The 19,937-nt window shown below is 42.1% G+C and overlaps 1 protein-coding gene across 1 annotated transcript in view; it reads left to right on the top strand.

Annotated features, from left to right (window-relative positions):
* The window catches only part of MACO1 (macoilin 1), a 63,325-nt gene that overhangs the window by 32,364 nt on the left and 11,024 nt on the right, over positions 1–19,937 (top strand). The window contains exons 5-6 of the mRNA XM_053398743.1: positions 1,733–1,911; positions 3,420–3,918. Coding sequence (XP_053254718.1) covers positions 1,733–1,911; positions 3,420–3,918 — 678 coding nt within the window. The remainder of the gene's footprint in view (positions 1–1,732; positions 1,912–3,419; positions 3,919–19,937) is intronic.

The raw sequence follows: 19,937 nt of genomic DNA, 5'->3' as shown, positions 1-19,937 counted from the left end.
CTTGCTTCTGGTGAACCAGAGCAGCACATGGAAACGGCGTTTACCTTCCCGCCAGAGCGGTACCTATTTATCTACTTGCACTTTGACGTGCTTTCAAACTGCTAGGTTGGCAGGAGCAGGGACCGAGCAACGGGAGCTCACCCCATTGCGGGGATTCAAACTTCCGACCTTCTGATCGGCAAGTCCTAGGCTCTGTGGTTTAACCCACAGCGCCACCCGCGTCCTTCATAAAGGCTACAGTTGCATTAATTGTTAGTGAAGTTCTTCTGAAGTCAACATGGTTCAGTTGGTGGAATGAAGCCATGGACCACACCTTTTATTAAAATTAGTGGGTTGTAAAACTATAATTAATTTGGGTAATTAATGTAATTAGATGTAAAAAATTAATGTACTGTTTTAATATAATGTATGTGGTCTAACACGGTGAATGCCAAGTGCAATTTTTTAAAAAGCTTACTTAAATTCCTTCAGACACCTCCTAGCTGAAAATGTAACTGTTCTGTCCGCTCTGGATTCCTACTTTCTGTTAGCTGGTTCATCAGAGAAAAGTTTATTGTTGCCTTTTCATCTTTAACCCCAACATTTATCCAAGGAGCTCAGTGCAGCATACATTTCTCCCCCCACCAACGCCATTTTGTCCTCACAATAACTCTGTGATGTATGTTAGACTGAGGGAGAGTGCTGGCTCACAGTTCCCCCATGGGGTTTTGGCCACCTGGGTCATAACTTCAATACATGGATCAATTTTTCATAACGGTAGCACAATCCTCTGCCATCCTTGGAGCAAAATAGCTACCCCACAAGCATTGTCGTCACTGTCCCTGCTAAGTGTTAAATGTGGTGATAGACTGACTGTGCAAAGGCTGCCATGGTGCTCTTGTGATCTGAAAACTATGGAACTGATGAAGCTAAACATCTTGGCTGCACAGAAGCCTTCCAGCAGCAGAGTTGAGCAGTAATTCTAGCTACCACTTGGATAAGGGGTACTGGGGACCCTTTTCCGTCCAAGATATGCATTCCCTAATAAGAAATCTTCTGGCAAAATGGAATTCCAGACATGGAAATGTCAGAGGTTTCTACACAGACATGTCTCCATTCTCCATCCAGGCAACAGAGAGGCATTATTACAGTTCAAGAACACATTTCAGCTAAGCAGAAGTACAGAGAGTGGGTGCAGAGTGTGCTAGTGAGTGGTGTGCCCCGTAAGGGTCCAGGAGGCTGCATAGAGAAGCTTAGAGGGCTGCATTTTGCTCCCTAGCTTGAATGTCCCCAGCCCTGACTTTGGGAGAGTCTGCACTTGAGCCAGATGACTTGAGCGAGGGACATCTCTTCCCCCACCCCACCCCGGATCCTTGTTTCACATTTTTTAGGCTGTGCTGCCATGTGTGTTCACCTGTTTAATGTAACTATCTTGTTTAGCTCTGATCTCATCACCCAGTAGTGCTGCCAACACCATCAATAAATGATACATATAAGATTTTGCTCTGTCATTTCTCTTGATACCCTGCAGTGGAGTTATTCATGGTCCTAATCCAGAAGTACATTTCTCTTCATACAATTTGAAGTGTGATTATTTATAAGTGAATAGCAGGGCCATGTTGTTGTTTTCTGTAGACAACTGTTTCTGATAAAGAATGTAATCCTGATTATGTTTTGTGGCATGCTAGGCATTTTATTAGTTTGCTTGTATTGTCTATGTTAACAAAGTCTCCTCTTCTCTTTCTCTCTCTAGTATTGGCTATCCTGTTGTGACTTTGGGCTTCGGCTTCAAAAGTTATGTCAGCTATAAAATGCGATTAAGAAAACAAAAGGAAGTGCAGAAAGAAAACGAATTTTACATGCAGCTTCTTCAGCAAGCTTTGCCCCCGGAACAACAGATGCTACAAAGGCAAGAGCGAGAAGCAGAGGAAGGTAAGTTTTTGCTTAGCACAGACCTGGGGCAGGCATAATGGTTTGCAAATTTAGAACCAGCCTTGTTACTCTGCCTTTTTCCCACTCTTCCTGCTCTTAACCACGGGTTCTCAATCCAGATGCACCAACACAATCCACTCTTAACATAAACAATTGGTCTTGTCTCTGTGCAATCATGTTATTGGGTTCTGCACCTATGCAGGATGTCTTTGGAAACTTCCCTGCTCGTCTCCTCTCCTTTGGAGGTAACCATTGGCCATTTTAAGCATCCCCAAGAGAGATGAGGGCTTTCCCATTCAGTTCTCATCTGACCACCACAATAGCAGCATTGCTGGAGACTTTCCTTGGAACTCTTTTCTTATTTGTTCATTTGGCTTATTAATACTCCACCTTCTGTATGTTAAGAAGAGATTCTGAAGCTGTTAGCTGTTTTATATTCTTGATTTCAATAAGATCAGTGAATTACTTTTCCTGGGGCAGGGTGAATATTTGTGTGTGTGTGTGTTTAGGACTCTAGAATTTTCTCAATTTAATTAAGCAACTTAAAAAAAACTTTTTTGATTTTTTAAAAGAATTACCTAATTAATCAGGCAGTGGAATTTATAAAGTATTTTAAAAATACAAGTATTTATAAAAACTGCATGTGAAAAGCACAATCTTAACCTCCTTAGCTCTCTTCTGTCAGGCAGGAGGAACTCCTCTGCTATGACACACAGATTGGACATTAAATAATGGAAAAGTGCCTTTTGATTCCAAACAATCATTTTTAACATATGAAAATTTAATTAACCATAAATCATGCAATGAATAAGATTTATTTAGCTAGGCACCCTACTTTTTCCCTTTGGGGAAGCAGGTTAAATGAGCTTTCCTTAGTATTTTAAATCTTGCTGAATATTTTAAGTTTATGAAAGTAGTTGCTGTATTGATTCCTGGGTTTATGCATCATATTGCAGACAACTCTTCAGGGTGCTTTAATGGAGAAATGTACTAGACTAGGGATATGCAACAAAATGTTGTAGTTTGGAGTGCTGTTGTTTAGGATTACAGCCAATCCATTTCATTCCCTCCCCCAACTCAGTTTTCTGTGTTTCCTCTTAATAGTTGTTAGCATTCTGTGACTGCTAAGCACACTCAGACTTCACTGGGCTGTGTCTAGGTTCTCTCCACCACACCACACCCCAAAAAACAATTATATGTTTTCCCCAAATAATTTTGTACTTCTGCAAGCTTGGCTGAACCCCACCACCCTTGTGTGAAGAAAGTGTTGTTTTTACTAGATAAACAGCAGCACTCACAGTCTAAACATAGGAAATAGTGAGACTGGTGATACAATATTTCCTATATGTCCTGTATGAGTTTTCTCTGTGTTGAAAGAAACTGCTTGTTTATTTGTTTTCATATCCTTAATATAAATGGTGAGGAGGACATGAGGTTGAGAATATGTGACACTTCTTATTTAAGTTTTAAATATTGCCTCTTTTCTTTCTTCTTTTTTGGTATTGCAGCAGCCAAAGGATTGTCTGATATGGATTCCTCTATACTTTTGCAACACAATGGAGGCATTCCAGCCAATAAAAAGTTATCTTCAACATTACCGGAACTTGAATATAGAGAAAAAGGAAAAGAAAAAGATAAGGATGCCAAAAAACATAACCTTGGAATAAATAACAATATTTTGCAACCTGTAGACTCTAAAATACAAGAAATTGAATATATGGAGAACCATATCAACAGTAAAAGATTGAATAATGATCTTGTGGGAAGTACAGAAAACCTCTTAAAAGAGGACTCATGCACTGCATCATCCAAAAATTACAAAAATGCTAGTGGAGTTGTGAACTCCTCACCTCGCAGCCACAGTGCAACTAACGGGAGCATCCCTTCTGCATCAGCTAAGAATGATAAAAAACAGAAATGCACTAGCAAAAGCCCCAGTGCGCATAAAGACTTAATGGAAAATTGTATTCCCAATAACCAGCTAAGCAAACCAGATGCACTGGTAAGGTAAGGTTGATATGTTAGTGACCTAGTTTCCTCTCGACTCTTACTTTCTCGCTGTTTCTTTTCCCAGTAAGTTAAAATGTCTTTAAAGGATTTGGGCTTGTGCATGGTTCGGGATTGGATTCAATCTATTCCTGCAGTATTGTTGTGCGATCAATATCTAAAGAAATGAACTAGGAATCTGTGAGTTCTGTTCCTAGTTATGGTGTTAACTACAGTAAGCTTACTTGGTGCAGAATTACACAACTATTTTTTCCTGTGGTCTGCATAGGAAGGAATAATTAATTTTGGGGATCGGGCTAATGAGCACAGTTTCTTATATTTGCCTGTGCTTTGCATGCATTTGTATCTGGAAATACCGGTACTTCTTACTTTTTCTAGTAGTGTCTTTCTTGAGGTATACAAAAAATAATGTTATTTCTTGAATATTACTCACATGCTAGAACTGAATAATTCTGGATTAAATGATACCATCACATTTTCAAAACCGGATTAAAGACCCTGCTTCCTAATACAACAGGATTTTGACATGCTATAGTCTTCAAGCTGAAAGAATTTATTGGTTTTGTGTGTTTAAATGTTTCTTCCTGGAGTCGAATTGCAAGTGATGCGTATCTAGTGCACTTCATAGAAATGCTTGCTAGTAAATTCATCCTGTGGGTGGGAAGAGTGATGGACAGTAAACATTATTAGCCATAAAATATGTACTGGAATTTATATAGAATATTTAAACCAGAAGTTATGTCTTGGTTTCCTAAGATTAATTTGAGATTAAAGGCTTGGTCTGGGGGCAATTGTGACTGTTGCTAAAACAACATTCATGCAAAACCTAAAATAAAAATGCTAGAACCCCAAAACCATAGTTGACTATACCACTCACCATGTTGACAGTTCTGTCACTTTCTGGTGAGTATGGCAAGCAGAGTCCAAGCCTTTCTCCAGCTTTGAGCTGGGATTGTTCCAGTAACTGCATTGCTCTGCTCTCAGAAGCACCATGCAACTACACAGATTCTCACACTCTCCAGATTCAAACTGGAATAAAAGGCTGAGGCTTGTTGTTTTGGGTGCTGGGCGGCGTAGGAGCTTGGAGTGCCTTGGCAGCCCAGCACAAAAACAATCCCCTGCCTGAGTCCAAGTTTAGAACTGAAGAGGCGGACAAAGATCATCCCCGTGGTTGCAGGAGTAGACTGACACAACTGTGAGGGCAAGACTCTTCTATCTTTAGCTTCTAATTCGGAGCTGGGGATGGTGGTAGGGGCTTTCCCCTCACCTTGTACATACATTTTTGGAAGTGAATCCCTTGAGCAGTGGGACTTGCTTCTAAGGATATAGAATAATAGCATCAAAGAGCATGCTGTTATGGGTTTGCAGGGAGCCAGGATCCCCGGATATTCCTGGGTGCCAGGTTCTCCCCATAATTTCTGAAATGTGGGGGTTGAAGTCAAGCCAGCTTCCTCAGGAGCTGGGCTTAAAGTGGTGCCATGCAAGAACGAAGACAAGTGAACTGAAAAGTAGAACAAAGGTTCACAACATCTTTTCAGAGACACCAGTCCTCAACTCTGCTTTATTATTAAAGCAGAAGTATAGGCATTTCCAGATTATTTTACCTGTGGCAAATATGATAAACGACTCCATGCTGAACTTAAGCAGGTTTGGGTCTGTTCAGTGACTGGGTGGGAGGCGCTTGGAACTCAGGGCAGCAAGCATGGGGTTTCTATGATAGAAGAAAAGTGGGATATAAATGTACTTAAGTAAATAACATTTAAAAATAAAATTCAAAACAGCTTCCAAAAAAACCCAACATAATTTAAAATACCATAAAATTACTAAAGACAAACTCAATAAAACCAGTAGAAAAGAACAAAGCATTAAATGATAAGTAGCATAACAAAATCTGAAAAGCAGTACTGACATCAGACTTTGTGGTTTGTTAAAAGTCCATGCAATTTATTATTATTATTATTATTATTATTATTATTATTATTATTCAAAACAGTTTTAACCTGTGGCCTAAACCTACAGAGCCAGCACAAAGTGAACATGTTGCACCATTGGGATTCTGCCTCAGAAATGCCCCTCCTTCCAGTCACCCTATACTAACTTTCAAAACTGGGGCACCAAGAGGAAGGCTTTGAGGATCTTAAATGACCTAGCATCCTTTGGCAATTAACATGGGAGAAAAGCACTGAAATGTGAAACACTGTACAGTATTAGTTTGCCTCTGTAACTGAAATTTAGCAGCTAAAAGCAAAACATTTGCAGAACAATTATCAGCCAGTGTTCAGTGTACCATCATTGTTCTGATTATTACTGCTGTTTGTGTTGCTTTGGTGCAGAGAGCATGTATCGCAGCATCCTCCTTTTTCTGCATTTGTAGTTGTTTTTGTTCACCTGTGGCACCGTAAAAACAATGTTTCTGACTAATGGGAAGCAGTGAAAAGAGTCTATTTTTGTCAGTTTGCAGTAACTTATTGAAAACAAAAATATTGTCATTTGTGATACAGTGTGTGTTGTAAAGCACCAGGACGCAACTGGGCCTTGTAGAACTGTTATAAAAAAAGAACAGTTGTACAAGGCCCAGTTGCATCCTGGTGCTTTACAACACACACTGTAGCACAAATGACAAAAAAATATATTTTTCAATAAGTTATATTTTTATTGTATTTTATTTGTAATTCACCAGGAATAATGTGGCTATGAGCAGAAATTAGCTGCTTACGTGTTTCAGTGGGGCTTTAAAAAATATTCATTTTGGCTGGCTCATGATTTAGATTAGAATGATGATATAGTATTCATTAAGCATACTTTAACTCTTAATTTTACATCAGGAAAGGTGTGCCTTTGGAGGCATTCAATATATAGCCAGAAGCTTTCAGCAGAGTTTGGTCCAAGTGTGTGTGATTTTGTGAGATTAGGTAGGTAAGTAGGTAGAGTGAGTGTATTTTGACTTGCTTTGGGCCTAAAGGGTAACTTTTAAATTCAGTGCTGACTGAAAGTCCCTCTAGGATCATGCCCACCGAGGAGTTCCCAAACAGAGATAATCCCTGAGCCCCCTTTTGGCATGGGTCTTTCCAGCTCCCTCTTGAATTCAAAACACATCCAATTCTTCCTTTGAAGTTGAATTACCTAGATTCATTTTTACGTTCAGGTGATTGACAGTTAGGCAGTTCTACCCACCTGTTAAAAGCTGCCCTCAAAAGTCCGGCAGGTTCTGGATTCAGTTCTGTAATCATTACAGCATCACAATCACTTTAATAGAAGTGGAAGCAATAGATTCCAAGATGCCTTTCATGTAGAATCTTTGCTGGGAGTTTAGGACAGCTGGCCTCCTCCAGCTTCCTGTGACTATTAACACATTTCACAAAAGAGCTGATTTCCTAGGGCATTGCAAGCTCAACATGTGGGTAATGTAAGTTGCTGGCAATGTGTATTTACTAACTTGGGAAATTATCTATACCAGGCATAGGCAAACTCGGCCCTCCAGATGTTTTGAGACTACAACTCCCATCATCCCTGACCACTGGTCCTGTTATCTAGGAATGATGGGAATTGTAGTCCCAAAACATCTGGAGGGCTGAGTTTGCCTATGCCTGATCTATACCAATTAATGTACTCAAAAAGGCTACTTTAAATTATATGTTGTACTATAAACCATTTCTGGCAAACAAAGCGTTTAAGGATGTAGCAAAACTTTAATCTAAAGAGTCTTTGTAAGATTAGAATGAAAGCGAAAGCCTTGTAATACAGATAAAGAAAGGGCTTTTACAGAGAAGGGTAATAGAACTTGTATTCTGGCTGGTGTGTGATACCCTGCTAGATGTAAGAACAATAGGAAAATTTGAGCCTCCAGCTGGGATGAAATGCCGATGGATAACTTGATTACTGAGGACTGGTGTACAGGTGTAATATTAGCTAACCATTAACCAGGGTTAGGAGGCTAGGGTCCAGGGAATAGAATGACATGCCCTCCCCTCCCCTGCACCCACCCCCAATTTCTTTTACTTTAGTTCAACCCTGTCTTCTAAATACTAATTTTGGAGAGCCCCAAATTTCTAGAATTAATATTGCTCAGTGGCAATGACAAGCCTAGGTATGCATGTGATACAGAGGATACTGCCAGAGGAGATAACCACAGCCAGGATTTTAGGACTAGGATTTTTTTCTTCTGTTTTGCATTTGTTTTAAACACAAAAAAACAAATCATGCTTGCTCAGTATAGGCTCGTATTCTCTTTTTTCACACCTAAACATGACTGTTGTGTTGCCAGAGTCAGGCTGCAACTGTGTTTCACCCTTTCCCCTTCAACTTGAGTTGCACCATTGGGTGTGAATTGAACTCTGAAGGTAACTGGAGCCATTTGTGCTTTGAAGCGGGGAGGAGGGGCAGGCAGCCAGGACTGAAAACCATTTTCATGTGCAGTTCACTTGGAAGATTTTTGTTCCTTCCAGTTCTTGACTTCTAAAAGGAAAGGTGCCAAAGTTTAATTGCTTAGAAATCTAATTCTCTGGCTGTGAAGTTTTAGCCCTGAATAATGGCTCTGTGTGTGTGTCTGCACACACCAAACGAGATCTAATGGTGGCAGCTGCACTTGTTTATATGTCTGCCCCTTTCATAGGAGCCAATTCCTAGGGGCCGAGGTCCCTTTGGCCTCCCCAATAAAATAGTTGAGGGGGCCAGCCCTCCCCCGGTTGATAGGCACTGCCATTCAAATGGTGTGTGCACACCATGCCTTGTGAACGATTATGCAGGGTGGGGCTTACCTGCCCCCCTTTATGGAGGGGGCATGTAATTTTTATATCAAAGGGAGCATGACAAGTGAAGGGTGCTGAATCCTGCCCCTCATCATTTGGTGCCAGCTCCAGGACTGAGGGGGCTGTCACCAAAGTATCCTTTGGTGCACCCCCTCCTATGTTGATGAGCCCTGGCAGGTTTACCTGGTAGGGGAGGTTGGCAGCATTCTGATAGGCAGCTGGTTATGAACGCTGCCACTTTAATTTTCTGCAATGCTCCAGAGTGATGGTACATCAGGAACATTGTAGAAAATTAAAACAGTGGCTCCTAGGCATCATTTGAGAGACCTACCTGGGCTCTTAGTGCAGTGTAATGACGGTACTTTGTCTGCCTGCCTGTCTGCCTGCTTTTGATCACACCAGTCACTTCTCTTGCAGTCTGATTCCAGTGCCAGATAAGCCACAAGGCTGGGAGGAAAGTGCCTGCAACGACTGCCCGTGTTGAGGTTAGATTCATGATGGGGCAACATCCAGCTATGTTCTCTTGCTTGCCCTTTTTGGTGTAATACTTCGGTTCTCCTCCTACTATACATGAGCAGAAACAACACATGAATAAACAGACTGGACTGCTCCCATCATGTCTAATTTGGCCTTGAAAATATAGAGCAAGTGGTTTATTTCTCATTGATGAGAGACAGGCATTCTTCCATCTGCTCAAAGTCACGGTCTTGTCTCAGGGAATTTCACCTTTGTAGCTACATCTGAGAAAAAGATACAAAATGCTGACCTTTCATTCATACATATATTTGTAAGAATCTTGCATATGTGTAAAGGGCTACATGGAAACCTGCCCTTTAATAAAATGGGGTAATTCCAAACCAGCAATTTTCCACCTCTACGTGTTTTTTAGAAAAGACTTGAAGAACCTTTGGACTTAAACTGCTGCAGGCTACCTGTGTGCCACAAATTACTAACGTAAGCATGTGTGGGCAGGCAACTAGTAGCTTTTATGGACTTACTTGCAAGGCTAGAATCCAGTTCTATATACAAGCAGTTCTGACAGCCAATTTATAGAGTTTTCAGTAAATTAATAAAGAGCTATTGAAGATGAACTGTGTTCCAAAAAATATATTCAATCAAGCACCCTTGGCAAGCAACATACATTTTGATGGGTTTAAGTAGCTTTTTATCTCAAAATGGCAAGAAAACATTTTTTATAAGTGCTGCATTTTATTTTAATGATTGATAGTGCCTTGATGAATAAAGTCAATTGCCTATGCTGGTAATTGGTTGTGCATATGTTACTGTTTTTCTTTATTTGTATCTCCCTTAATAGCACATACCGGGCTTTCAAACCAGTTCACACATCTATAAAGTCACCAGTAAAACCCTGATTAATTAGTTTAGGCGCTGTGGGTTAAACCACAGAGCCTAGGGCTTGCCGATCAGAAGGTTGGCGGTTCAAATCCCCGCGACGGGGTGAGCTCCTGTTGCTCGGTCCCTGCTCCTGCCAACCTAGCCATTCGAAAGCACGTCAAAGTGCAAGTAGATAAACAGGGACCGCTCCAGCGGGAAGGTAAATGGCATTTCCATGCGCTGCTCTGGTTTGCCAGGAGCGGCTTAGTCATGCTGGCCACATGACCCGGAAGCTGCACGCCGGCTCCCTCGGCCAATAAAGCGAGATGAGCGCCACAACCCCAGAGTCTGCGACTGGACCTAATGGTCAGGGGTCCCTTTACCTTTTTTTACAGTCAATTACCAGCAGAATATCTTTTGAGAATGTCCTTTGAGGTCCTGTTCTCTGTCCCATCCCTCTCTTTCCGTCTTTCGGCTATAGGTGAAGGGAGTTTCAAGGATATATTATCCCCTTCAATCATAAGCACAATTTTTTGCTTACAGTATAACCTTGTACTTCAGGTACAAAATACCTGGCACATTCACATTCCCAAATCCACATTCATGGAGTCCATGTGATTGGGGAGATCGTGGTGGGGAATTTTAGGGGAGAATTGACAGAAGGGTAGTGCTAAATTCCCTTCAACACCCATCAGTTCTTCCTGGCAGATATCCTTCTCTGGCAATCTTTCCCTCTGTCAGGCTTGATTCTGGTTTCATAGACTAAGGGAGGGGAAATTATTACCCATTTGCAATGAGAATTAGCAGACAGGGAAAAGAGTTAATATACAACCATTTATTTCAGTGGCATTAATCACAACCAAATATGCAATCCTAAAATCCCCTCAATTTGATGAGACACTCAAATGTAGATTAGGAAAGCAGAAAGAGGAAAGTTGCTGTTGGTTGGTTAGTTGGTTAGTTGGTTGCTTGCTTAATGCACTGTTACTCAGAATTGGCTTTGGACATGGAAAATGAAAGTTCAAATTCCCGTTGTAATACTTGCTGAATGGCTGTGGACAATTTGCTCCCTTTTGGCCTAACTCATTTAAAAGTATTGTTAGACTAAGACCTGACTTGTATCTGACAGGGGTACCATCTGTTTGGTGGCCAGTGGGTAGAGTCACACACCCCAGACACATTTAATTGTACTTGCCGCAGGCATTGGCCCATGTGCGTGTAGCGTGCCTGCGTAATACTTATAGGAAAAATGGCTTTATTCATGGGCCGTGTCCTGTATAAATTGACCCCAAGATGCCTTTCTGAGGTCCTTGGTTGCAGAGTAGGAAACAGATGTAGCTACCTCCAGCAATTTCCCCTAAATTAGTTACTATTTCAGCAATAAATATCTCTTTAAAGAAAGTTGCAGATCACACTATGGTAATGTTCGTCATTCGAAATTTCAGTTATCTGAAAGTAAAATAATTATACCCAAACTTTACTGCATAAATACTGATTCAGATATCTTAACAGCCAGAGTTTGCCCACTTCCTTACTTGTTTGTCTTTTGCTGGCTGGCTGCAGCAGTTTAGGGCAGAAACCAGGGAGGGAGTTTGGACAAGTCATGGGTTAGAAATGTCCCCATAGGAAATAATGGAAATCATCAGCTTGTTATACAAATGCTCAGCTAACGAATGATTTCTTAGGAACTCACTGTGTTCAGATAGTGGTACGTATGTGTATAAGCCAATATATTCTTGCCCTTTACCCTCTTTTGTTGACTATTCCACCCACAACCACCTAAGGGTCTCTAGATCTCTTAAATCAGAAGTAAGGAAGTTTTTTCATCCAAAGGCCACATGCCCTTCTGTGCAGCTTTCTTTGTACTACATGCCCCTTGTGAGAGGACCAGAGTTAAAAGTGGCTGGAGCAACAAATTACCTTTCTATAGTAGGCTAGTTTCTGTACTGAGACTCTCACACTCCTCTCTGTTCCAAGGAGGAGAAAGGCATTATCAAAGCTGAATGACACATTCCAGCCAGGCAAAAACAGTAGTGGGTCAAAGCAGGGCCTGGGGAGAGTCCAGAGGGCCTCATTTGGCCTTTGGGCCTGAAGTTCCTCATCCATGTCTTAAATAATTCTGTCCATTCTCCTCTTCTTGGAACACCATTCCATAACACTTTCATCTCTCCCACTTTTGAGCTGCAAGCTGTCTGGGTCAAAGAACTATCACCTTTTCATTTATTTTTTAAAGGCCAGAATGCACTAGTGGTGCTGTACACATCATATACCTCTTCATAAGGTATCTTTAGAATAGAGAATGATAGCAATATCCATACTTTATAATTGCATTGAAAATGGCTTTGTTCTTCCTATTTTCTTCAATATCCGTATTATGAAATAAAGTTCATTTACAAGCATTTTGTGCTCTGTAGGCCAATATTGGTTTCAAAGGAAGAAATGTTCTTTTTCTGGTATATAATTCTTATACTGCTGGTTGTTTTCAAGCCAAACTTTGCTGGATGTTTTCATGTTATATTTATAAGAGATGCACATCTCAGGAACTGTGCAACCCAGGTTACTTATCTCTTGAGTAATCAGCTAAAACGTTGAAATTGCTTGTGTTTTGTAATGGCTCCCACAGTGGACTTTTATTGTTACAACTAATGAAGCAAGTAATATCTGCTATTAGCTTAAAAAATAGGGTATTTGAGTTATGTAATAATGTACAATTGAAGGTAAGATTTACAATATCCTTTTATCAAAATAATTTAATAAGGAAGTTGTTCCTTAGAGTTGTATTGTAGTTTATTGGCTTACGAGTTTACTTCTCTAGTTGATTGTTTTTATGTCAGATTTCTCTGTTGTTAATCTGATTTGTCATGTTTCTTATATGCAGTTGTATCCTTTTAATACCCAGGTTCTTGTGTCTACAATAAAATTTGTGGCTCCATAGGAACTTGAAAGGCTCTGAAAAACACTTAATGTTCTCTTTTGCAGTTTCCTATTTTCATTACAATCTGCAATATTGTAATTCTGCAAAAGGAAAAATTACATTTTGCATGTGATTTGAGCCCAGAGTTCAATCCTGTCATTACTCATATAAATGTGGTTTATATATGCAGTGCTCCTTCCACCTGAATTGATATACAGTGGTACCTCGGGTTAAGTACTTAATTTGTTCCAGAGGTCCGTTCTTAACCACTTTAGCTAATGGGGCCTCCTGCTGCTGCTGCACCGCCACCGGAGCACGATTTCTGTTCTCATCCTGAAGCAAAGTTCTTAACCCAAGGAGTCTGTAACCTGACGCGTATGTAACCTGAAGCGTATGTAACCTGAGGTACCACTGTATGGTCTCATACTGTAACTACACGTTACATTCTGTTGTGTGTACCAGTACCCTAATACCTACTGCTTCTAGAGAAAAGCTTCAGAAGTGGGCATTTTGGACTAAATGGCTGTGGAGACGGGTGTTCAGCTGTTCTTCCACTGCAGTTCCCTCAGCTGTTTTCTCCCATCAGCTGCATATTTGCAAAGATATAGTGCAAACATTATATGGAGGCCCACAGAGGATAAAGCTGTTAGGGAACAGGATAAGCACCTCTTTTCTTCTTCCAGTTGCTTCTCCGCAACCAGTGCCTCTTCCCAAAGCTGCTTTGACATAATAGAAACAGCCAGAGGGGTTTCTGTTCTCATTTGCATGTGTAGCTCTGCTTTCGTGTTTGACAGGATAATAAATGTGCTTGTTTTATGGTGGGTGAATGAGAGGATCATAATACCACTGTGAACAAACCAAATGTGTGAGCTGTACTATCAGTTCTTTTGGCCTACCTAGCCAAATAATGTTGGCAAAAGAATGGACATTTGTAAGCTTTTGTTGTCACATAATAGTTCTTTCTCCCCCAAATATTTTATAAAAGCAAACCCAGGGCTTTATAATTTGGTGCACTTTGCTAAGGCCAGATAAATATTTTTTGCAAGGTAGCTCCAATATCAAACGCAGGGTCAATATACACTTTTTTGTATCTACGGCCATACCTTCCCCACACCTTATGTTGCATATTATGTCAGATGAGGGTCAAGTTGGCATGGTTTGAGAGAAATGGCCTTACAGGCAAAATTGGGACCTGTGTTTTCTCCAATTAAGCCCGGGGTAGAGAGTGCTGGGCTAGGTGGACTAAAGGTCTTCTGTATTGTACGGTAGCATCAGATGTTCATACACTAATAGGCCTGTTCATATGAGTGTTCTTAATCATTCTGCTCCCTCTTAGCCTCTGCTGTGCCATCTGTACTAACTACTGGACTGTTAGAACTGGCCAATGTGATTTGGATCTAGGGGTCTTAATAGACCACAAGCTTCACACGAGTCAACAGTGTGATGCAGTAGCAGCAAAAAAAAAAAAGCAGCTAATTCTGTTCTAGGCTGCATCAACAGAAGTATGGTGTCCTGTTCAAGGGTAGTAGTAGTAGTGCTCTATTCTACCTTGGTAAACGTCTTCTGTGAAGTGTTTTTGCTGACAATTAAAAACAGTGCTGTTCACCCAAGCATTTACTGGACATTAATTCTTGGCTAAATGGATCTTACTGTGATTCCTAAAAGGAAGAGTCAGATCAGCCTTTTTCTGTGAGAGTGTTCCATAAACAGGGCTCTGCCACCAAAGAAGCCAGTCCCTGGTTGGTGCACATTTTATCTCTGATATCTGCAAAAGGGTTTCTGATTAAGAATTTGGTGACTAGGCAAGTTCATATTGTGTAATTCTCTGCCCTGGTGTGGATCAGGGAAATGTATGACAGAATGATGTCAGGATATGGATTACGTGTTGCATGAAGCTGCCTTCTAACTGTCTTAAGGCTTAAATCTGTTACAAGAGCCAGTGAATGGTATGTTAACATCTCCACAAGCAGTCACTGAATGTCCTTTGGAAAAAATGCTGGCTAGCAACTAACAACAGTGCATTTCTAGATTCTCTGGGTCTCTTGATCCTTCATGGAATTCATTTCACCAGGGGGTCTCCAAATGCAGTGGTCTCCCCTCCCCTAACTTATCAAGCATTCTGAAAATGTAGATGTGGGAGAGGGTCTCTCAGTCCTTGCTGGCTGGAAAAGATAAGGCTCAATGTCTCTCTCAGTTTTTCTGGAGAAGTGTGAGGGAAGTCTCTCACTTCACACAAGACTTTGGAGATACTTGGGAGCAGGAGAGCATCTTACTCCTAGTTGTATCTAGTCATGGTGTGGAGTGAGAAATCAGTCATCCCCCTCTCTCAAATCATCAGTGCACGTCACAGCCTTCGAAGGAGTGAAGTCAGTCACAGCTGCAAAAAAAGGGAGGCTACCAAGCCCAACAAAAATGTTTGAATTATGCATTTTAAAAGTTTCAGTTCAGAATTCCTGTTCAAATGATGTGGGCACTCACTCACACGGTGGAAATGTGCACCCTGACCCATGTACATTCAGACGTAAGCCCAGGTAAGTTCAGCAGGGCTTACTTCCAAGTGCATAGTAACACAGCTTTCGTTTTCTAGATTAATTCAGGCAGTGTAAGAAGATCCATCATCACAAAACTAGTCTTGAGGATTTACAGTATCTTTCACATTTATTTGTTCTCCATTCATTGACCAAAACGTTTCCCTTTATGTACTTATTAGCAGATAATGGACCAGGGGCAGAAGGGGCCACGTAATGTACTTTTATCTAGTAATGTGTTGTGTGTTTATTTTTAGACACTTGTGCAGCCACAGTACACATAGCAGAATTGAATACAGCAAGATCAGGAAACTTCTCAACTGACTACTCTATAGTCTTAGGAAGCAATTATAAGCTGATTGTTGTTCCCTTAACCATGCGTAAAATGGTTTTTAAAAAGTTTTTTCCTTTGAACAATTTTTACTATTTGTATTTTCAGGAGGAGGAAATCAAATGGGGACAAACCTATGCATGAATACACAAACATTTAAACTCTCTTCCAGCCCAAACTAGCTTTTCTCCTGCAAGGTTCCAGATAGCCATTTAAAAAGGGAGGAAACCTAGTGAGGAAGGATGTCTGTATGTAAACTAGGAAACTTCATAGCTGCTTGTCTTGTAGATCATTAGTGGGCCTTCAAGTCAAGTTGAGCTCAGGTTATTGAGAGCTGGACTAGCAAATGAACTGGCAAGTCCTGGTTCAAGGACCCTGAAGGCATACTCTTCTATTGTCTCCCGAGACAGAGGGATGCCAAAATCTATAAATATATGAGTAGTTATGCCTAGAAACTTGAAATATTATTTATAACTCTAAGGCATGATTTCCAGATTAGGAGTCAGGATTTATCACAAGCAGATTAACAGATCACAGGCATTTTGTGGGCGTGGGTTATTGAGTTGCTGGTAGTCTCATTACCTTGGCACAATGAGCAGGTAGAATCTGCTGTCATTTTAATTAATGCTGTTTTAACAATGTAATCTAATTTGTTTTGGGGGGTTTCCCATAATGAGATTGAAGTATTAGGAAAGTAAGCAAACTGTTTAAGAATCAGTTCTAGCTTTTGTGTTCTCGCATAACAAAAGGATATTAGCATGTGTTAGTTTTACTTTAATCCTTCTGATGCTTTCCGAAGTGGGTATAAGGGATAAAGCATATTGGAGAAACAGTTTTTCTTTCTTATATATCCTTATGGTTCATCTCTGAGGACATACAGAGGTGAAAGAGAACTTTTTAAACTGCCCAAAATAGGTAGGGGGTGTGGAAGAGAGAAATTGGGTCCAAGGAGGGAAATTTTCACAACGGGGACAAGAAAATGAATATGTGAAAAAGTATTGAGGTTATTTTCCATTGGTTCAGGCTAGGAAGCTTTGAAAACAAAGGCTTGTAATTAAGAAAAATTTGCTGTTCCCTCCCTAAACCCCTGGGATAAGCAGTTGTAAATCTATAGAAATTAGGAATTTGAAGAGTGATGAAGTAACTTCATGTGGTAGGTCCCAGAGACAGACTTTTGGGGCTAGTTCCCCTTTGGAATCTGGTTTGAGACTTTCTCCAGTAGATCCCAATACACTCTTTCCTAGGCTGCTTTAGTTAAGAGCCAGTGAGAGTCAGTGCTATGATGTAGAGATTAGATTGTGGGACTATAGCTGAATTTGAATTGCCACCCAACCACAGGCTTGTTGTAAAAATAAAATGGTGGAGGAAGGGAGAACCACATGCCCCATCCTAAACTCCATGCAGAGTGAGATAAAAATAAACTACCCATATGCAAACCATGTCAAGCTGATAATATTGTCACATTTGAACTGGGGAAGAGCATCTTTATTTTTTCTGCTGTATTTATAGACCACTTTTCAGCCATATAATAACAGATCAAAGCAATTCACAGTTAAAACTATTCAGGTCTATTCAAATCTAAAAATAAATCCAGAGACCAACAGGCAAAAAGCCAGTCAAATCATAGCAGCAGGAGGACAATTAAAATACAACACCAGAATAAACAAAACAGAAGCAAAAATAGCTTGCTTAATCTAATTGCTGAAGCCATGGTGAGAAAGAGAAGTTTTCCCTCTCTTCCAAAAAGTGAAGAGAGACTCCTGTCAGTTGGTTAGAGTGTGGTGCTGATTGCTCTACCTGTTGAACCTTCAAGGCTCAGTTACCCAGCAGTGGGTGGAGGGATGCTGCCCACGTCAGTAGGACGCCCAGCCGCATCACGCCTCCTGGCTGACCAACTGGGTAAGCTGGGGGGGGCGTGGCCACCTGCCGTTTAAACAGTGGTGTGACTTTGGGGCACCCTCCATTTGTCTCCTTTCATCGGATCTCCCAGCCCACCCATCATCTTTGCTTGTGTTGCTTGACTATGGCCTTGCTGTGACTAATGCTGGTCACCTGGTTGTTGGGGCCAGGTAGGAATTTTTCCGCTTGGCAAATTGGCACCAGCCATTTGGTTTTCGCCTGCCTAGTAGCTATCGTCACAACTTTGCAAGGTTAGGCAAGGTAAGCCTTGTCATGGGAGGGGCAGTTGTTGCTTCCGGCCTGCCCCTCCACGCTAAGGGTATCCCATTAAAGGGATCCGGGGGTGTGGTTTCTGTCCGAAGCCTGGGTGTGGGCTAGGGCTATGCCACGACCCCATCAGTGACCCTGGGGGTGCTCTTAATTGATGTATTTCATAGGGCTCCCCCTATCGGTGGTTGACCCTTTGACGGTGGTTGACCCTTTGACAGTGGCGTAGCGTGGGTTGTCAGCACCCGGGGCAAGGCAAGTAATTTGCGCCCCCTAACCCGTGGATTTTAGCACTCGAGTGCGAGCGCCGCCCCCCCAGATGTTGCGGCCGGTGCGGCCGGCCCCCCTGCACCCCCCACACTACGCCACTGGGGCTGGGGGCGAGCGAAGGAGCCAAGGACCCCCCCAAAGGCTCAGCAGGAATTTATTAAATTTATTATTTGCGGAGCCCCCGCGGGCCGAGCTGGAGCCAGCGGCGCCCCCTTCCGCCGGGAGACCCTCGCCCGCCCGCCGGCTTCGTCTCGGAGGGTTTTGGGGAGGGCAGGGCGCATCGAGGCCCCTCGGAGCTCTCCTCCCTTCCAGTCGGCAGAAGCAGCCACCGCCTGTGGCTGGGCCGAGGGGATGGTGGCGGCGGCGGGGTGCAGAGGCTGCCCGTGCCCGGCCAGGCGTCGGTGGCAGCGTTGGCGCTGCTGCAGCGGCTGCTCCTCCTGCGAGCAGTGAGTGGAGCGCAGCCGCAGTGGCGGCGGGGGGCGCGCGCGCTAGGGCGCAAGGCTGGCGGTGGCGGCGGGGAGCCCGGCGGAGGAAGGAACTTGTCCCTTCCCTCTGGACTCGTGCCCCCCCAGATGTTGCGCCCGGTGCGGCCGGCACCCCTGGCACCCCCCACGCTACGCCTCTGCCCTTTGAGACTTCCTGCAGACGGGCAGGAGTCAGGATATAGTCTTGCTTCACCCAATTGCCTAAGCCAAACCACTCACATTTGTAACCAATAAAGTTGTGGTCTTATTTATCCCATTAACCCAACATATGTGTGTCTTATTTCTGGGGGAACTGCGGGGCCCGGGGCCTTGCCACGCATGTGGGTTATGGATTTTAAAAAAAATAAATGCTATTATATTCAGACTATTTGTCAGAGTGGGAAGAAACTGTCATTTAAATCAAGACTTTTAGTGGTGTAGTATTAGCTAAATGAGCCACCTTGGCAGGAAAGGTAAAATATCAATTTACTTGAATGGCTGACATGGTTGTTAACTTTCAGTTGCTTTTATTTTTAGTTTCTATGTTGAAGCAAGATGGGGTGGGTGTGGGGCGATAGGAGCTTGCCAAAATCCTCTATCACTTATATATATTTGCTAGGTAAACCATGAAATTGTACTATTAAGATTCAAGTACACAGAATTGAAGTTAAAGCTTTCTAATGCTAAATTTTGCTGTGTTGTGTTCTCTTTATCACAGCTAATGTCAATAAAAGAAAGGGTTACCTTCTAGCCTGGGAAACGTACTTGCACGTACAACTGACAGATCCCTATTTATATCCCAAGTAAAGGCCAAACTACATATGACTGTGGCAGATCTGTGTTTTCAAATGTGGTTCGAGGAAACGGGTGCTTGTGTGATTTTGGAACATAAAATGGTCATATGATCTTCTGATTCTGAATTGTACTGTCCTTCTCAACCGGTTGCTTCTACCCTTTCCATTTCATGAATAACTTTCCCCCAGCCAGGCCTCAATACCAGAAGTGAGCCTGGCTGGCATAAATGTAACTGGAGAAGAGATTTAAAGGGCCTGTGGGTGGTGGGAGGGGGGTCGGTGCAGAAATGTCAGGTGTGCGAGGAAGGAGGCTCATCATCCTACCTACACATCACTTTTGCAATGCAAATTGCCTCCCTTATCTCACCAGCTTGCAACTTAGTTCTGCCAGTCATGTATAGCTTGACCCAAAAGATTGCACAGTAATGGGTGCAATGAGATAAAAGGTTGGGTGGAGAAAGTGGAAACA

The sequence above is a fragment of the Podarcis raffonei genome, chromosome 8, assembly GCF_027172205.1.
Source record: "Podarcis raffonei isolate rPodRaf1 chromosome 8, rPodRaf1.pri, whole genome shotgun sequence".
NCBI classification, from domain to species: domain Eukaryota; kingdom Metazoa; phylum Chordata; class Lepidosauria; order Squamata; family Lacertidae; genus Podarcis; species Podarcis raffonei.
This window is presented reverse-complemented; position numbering and strand designations above follow the sequence as displayed.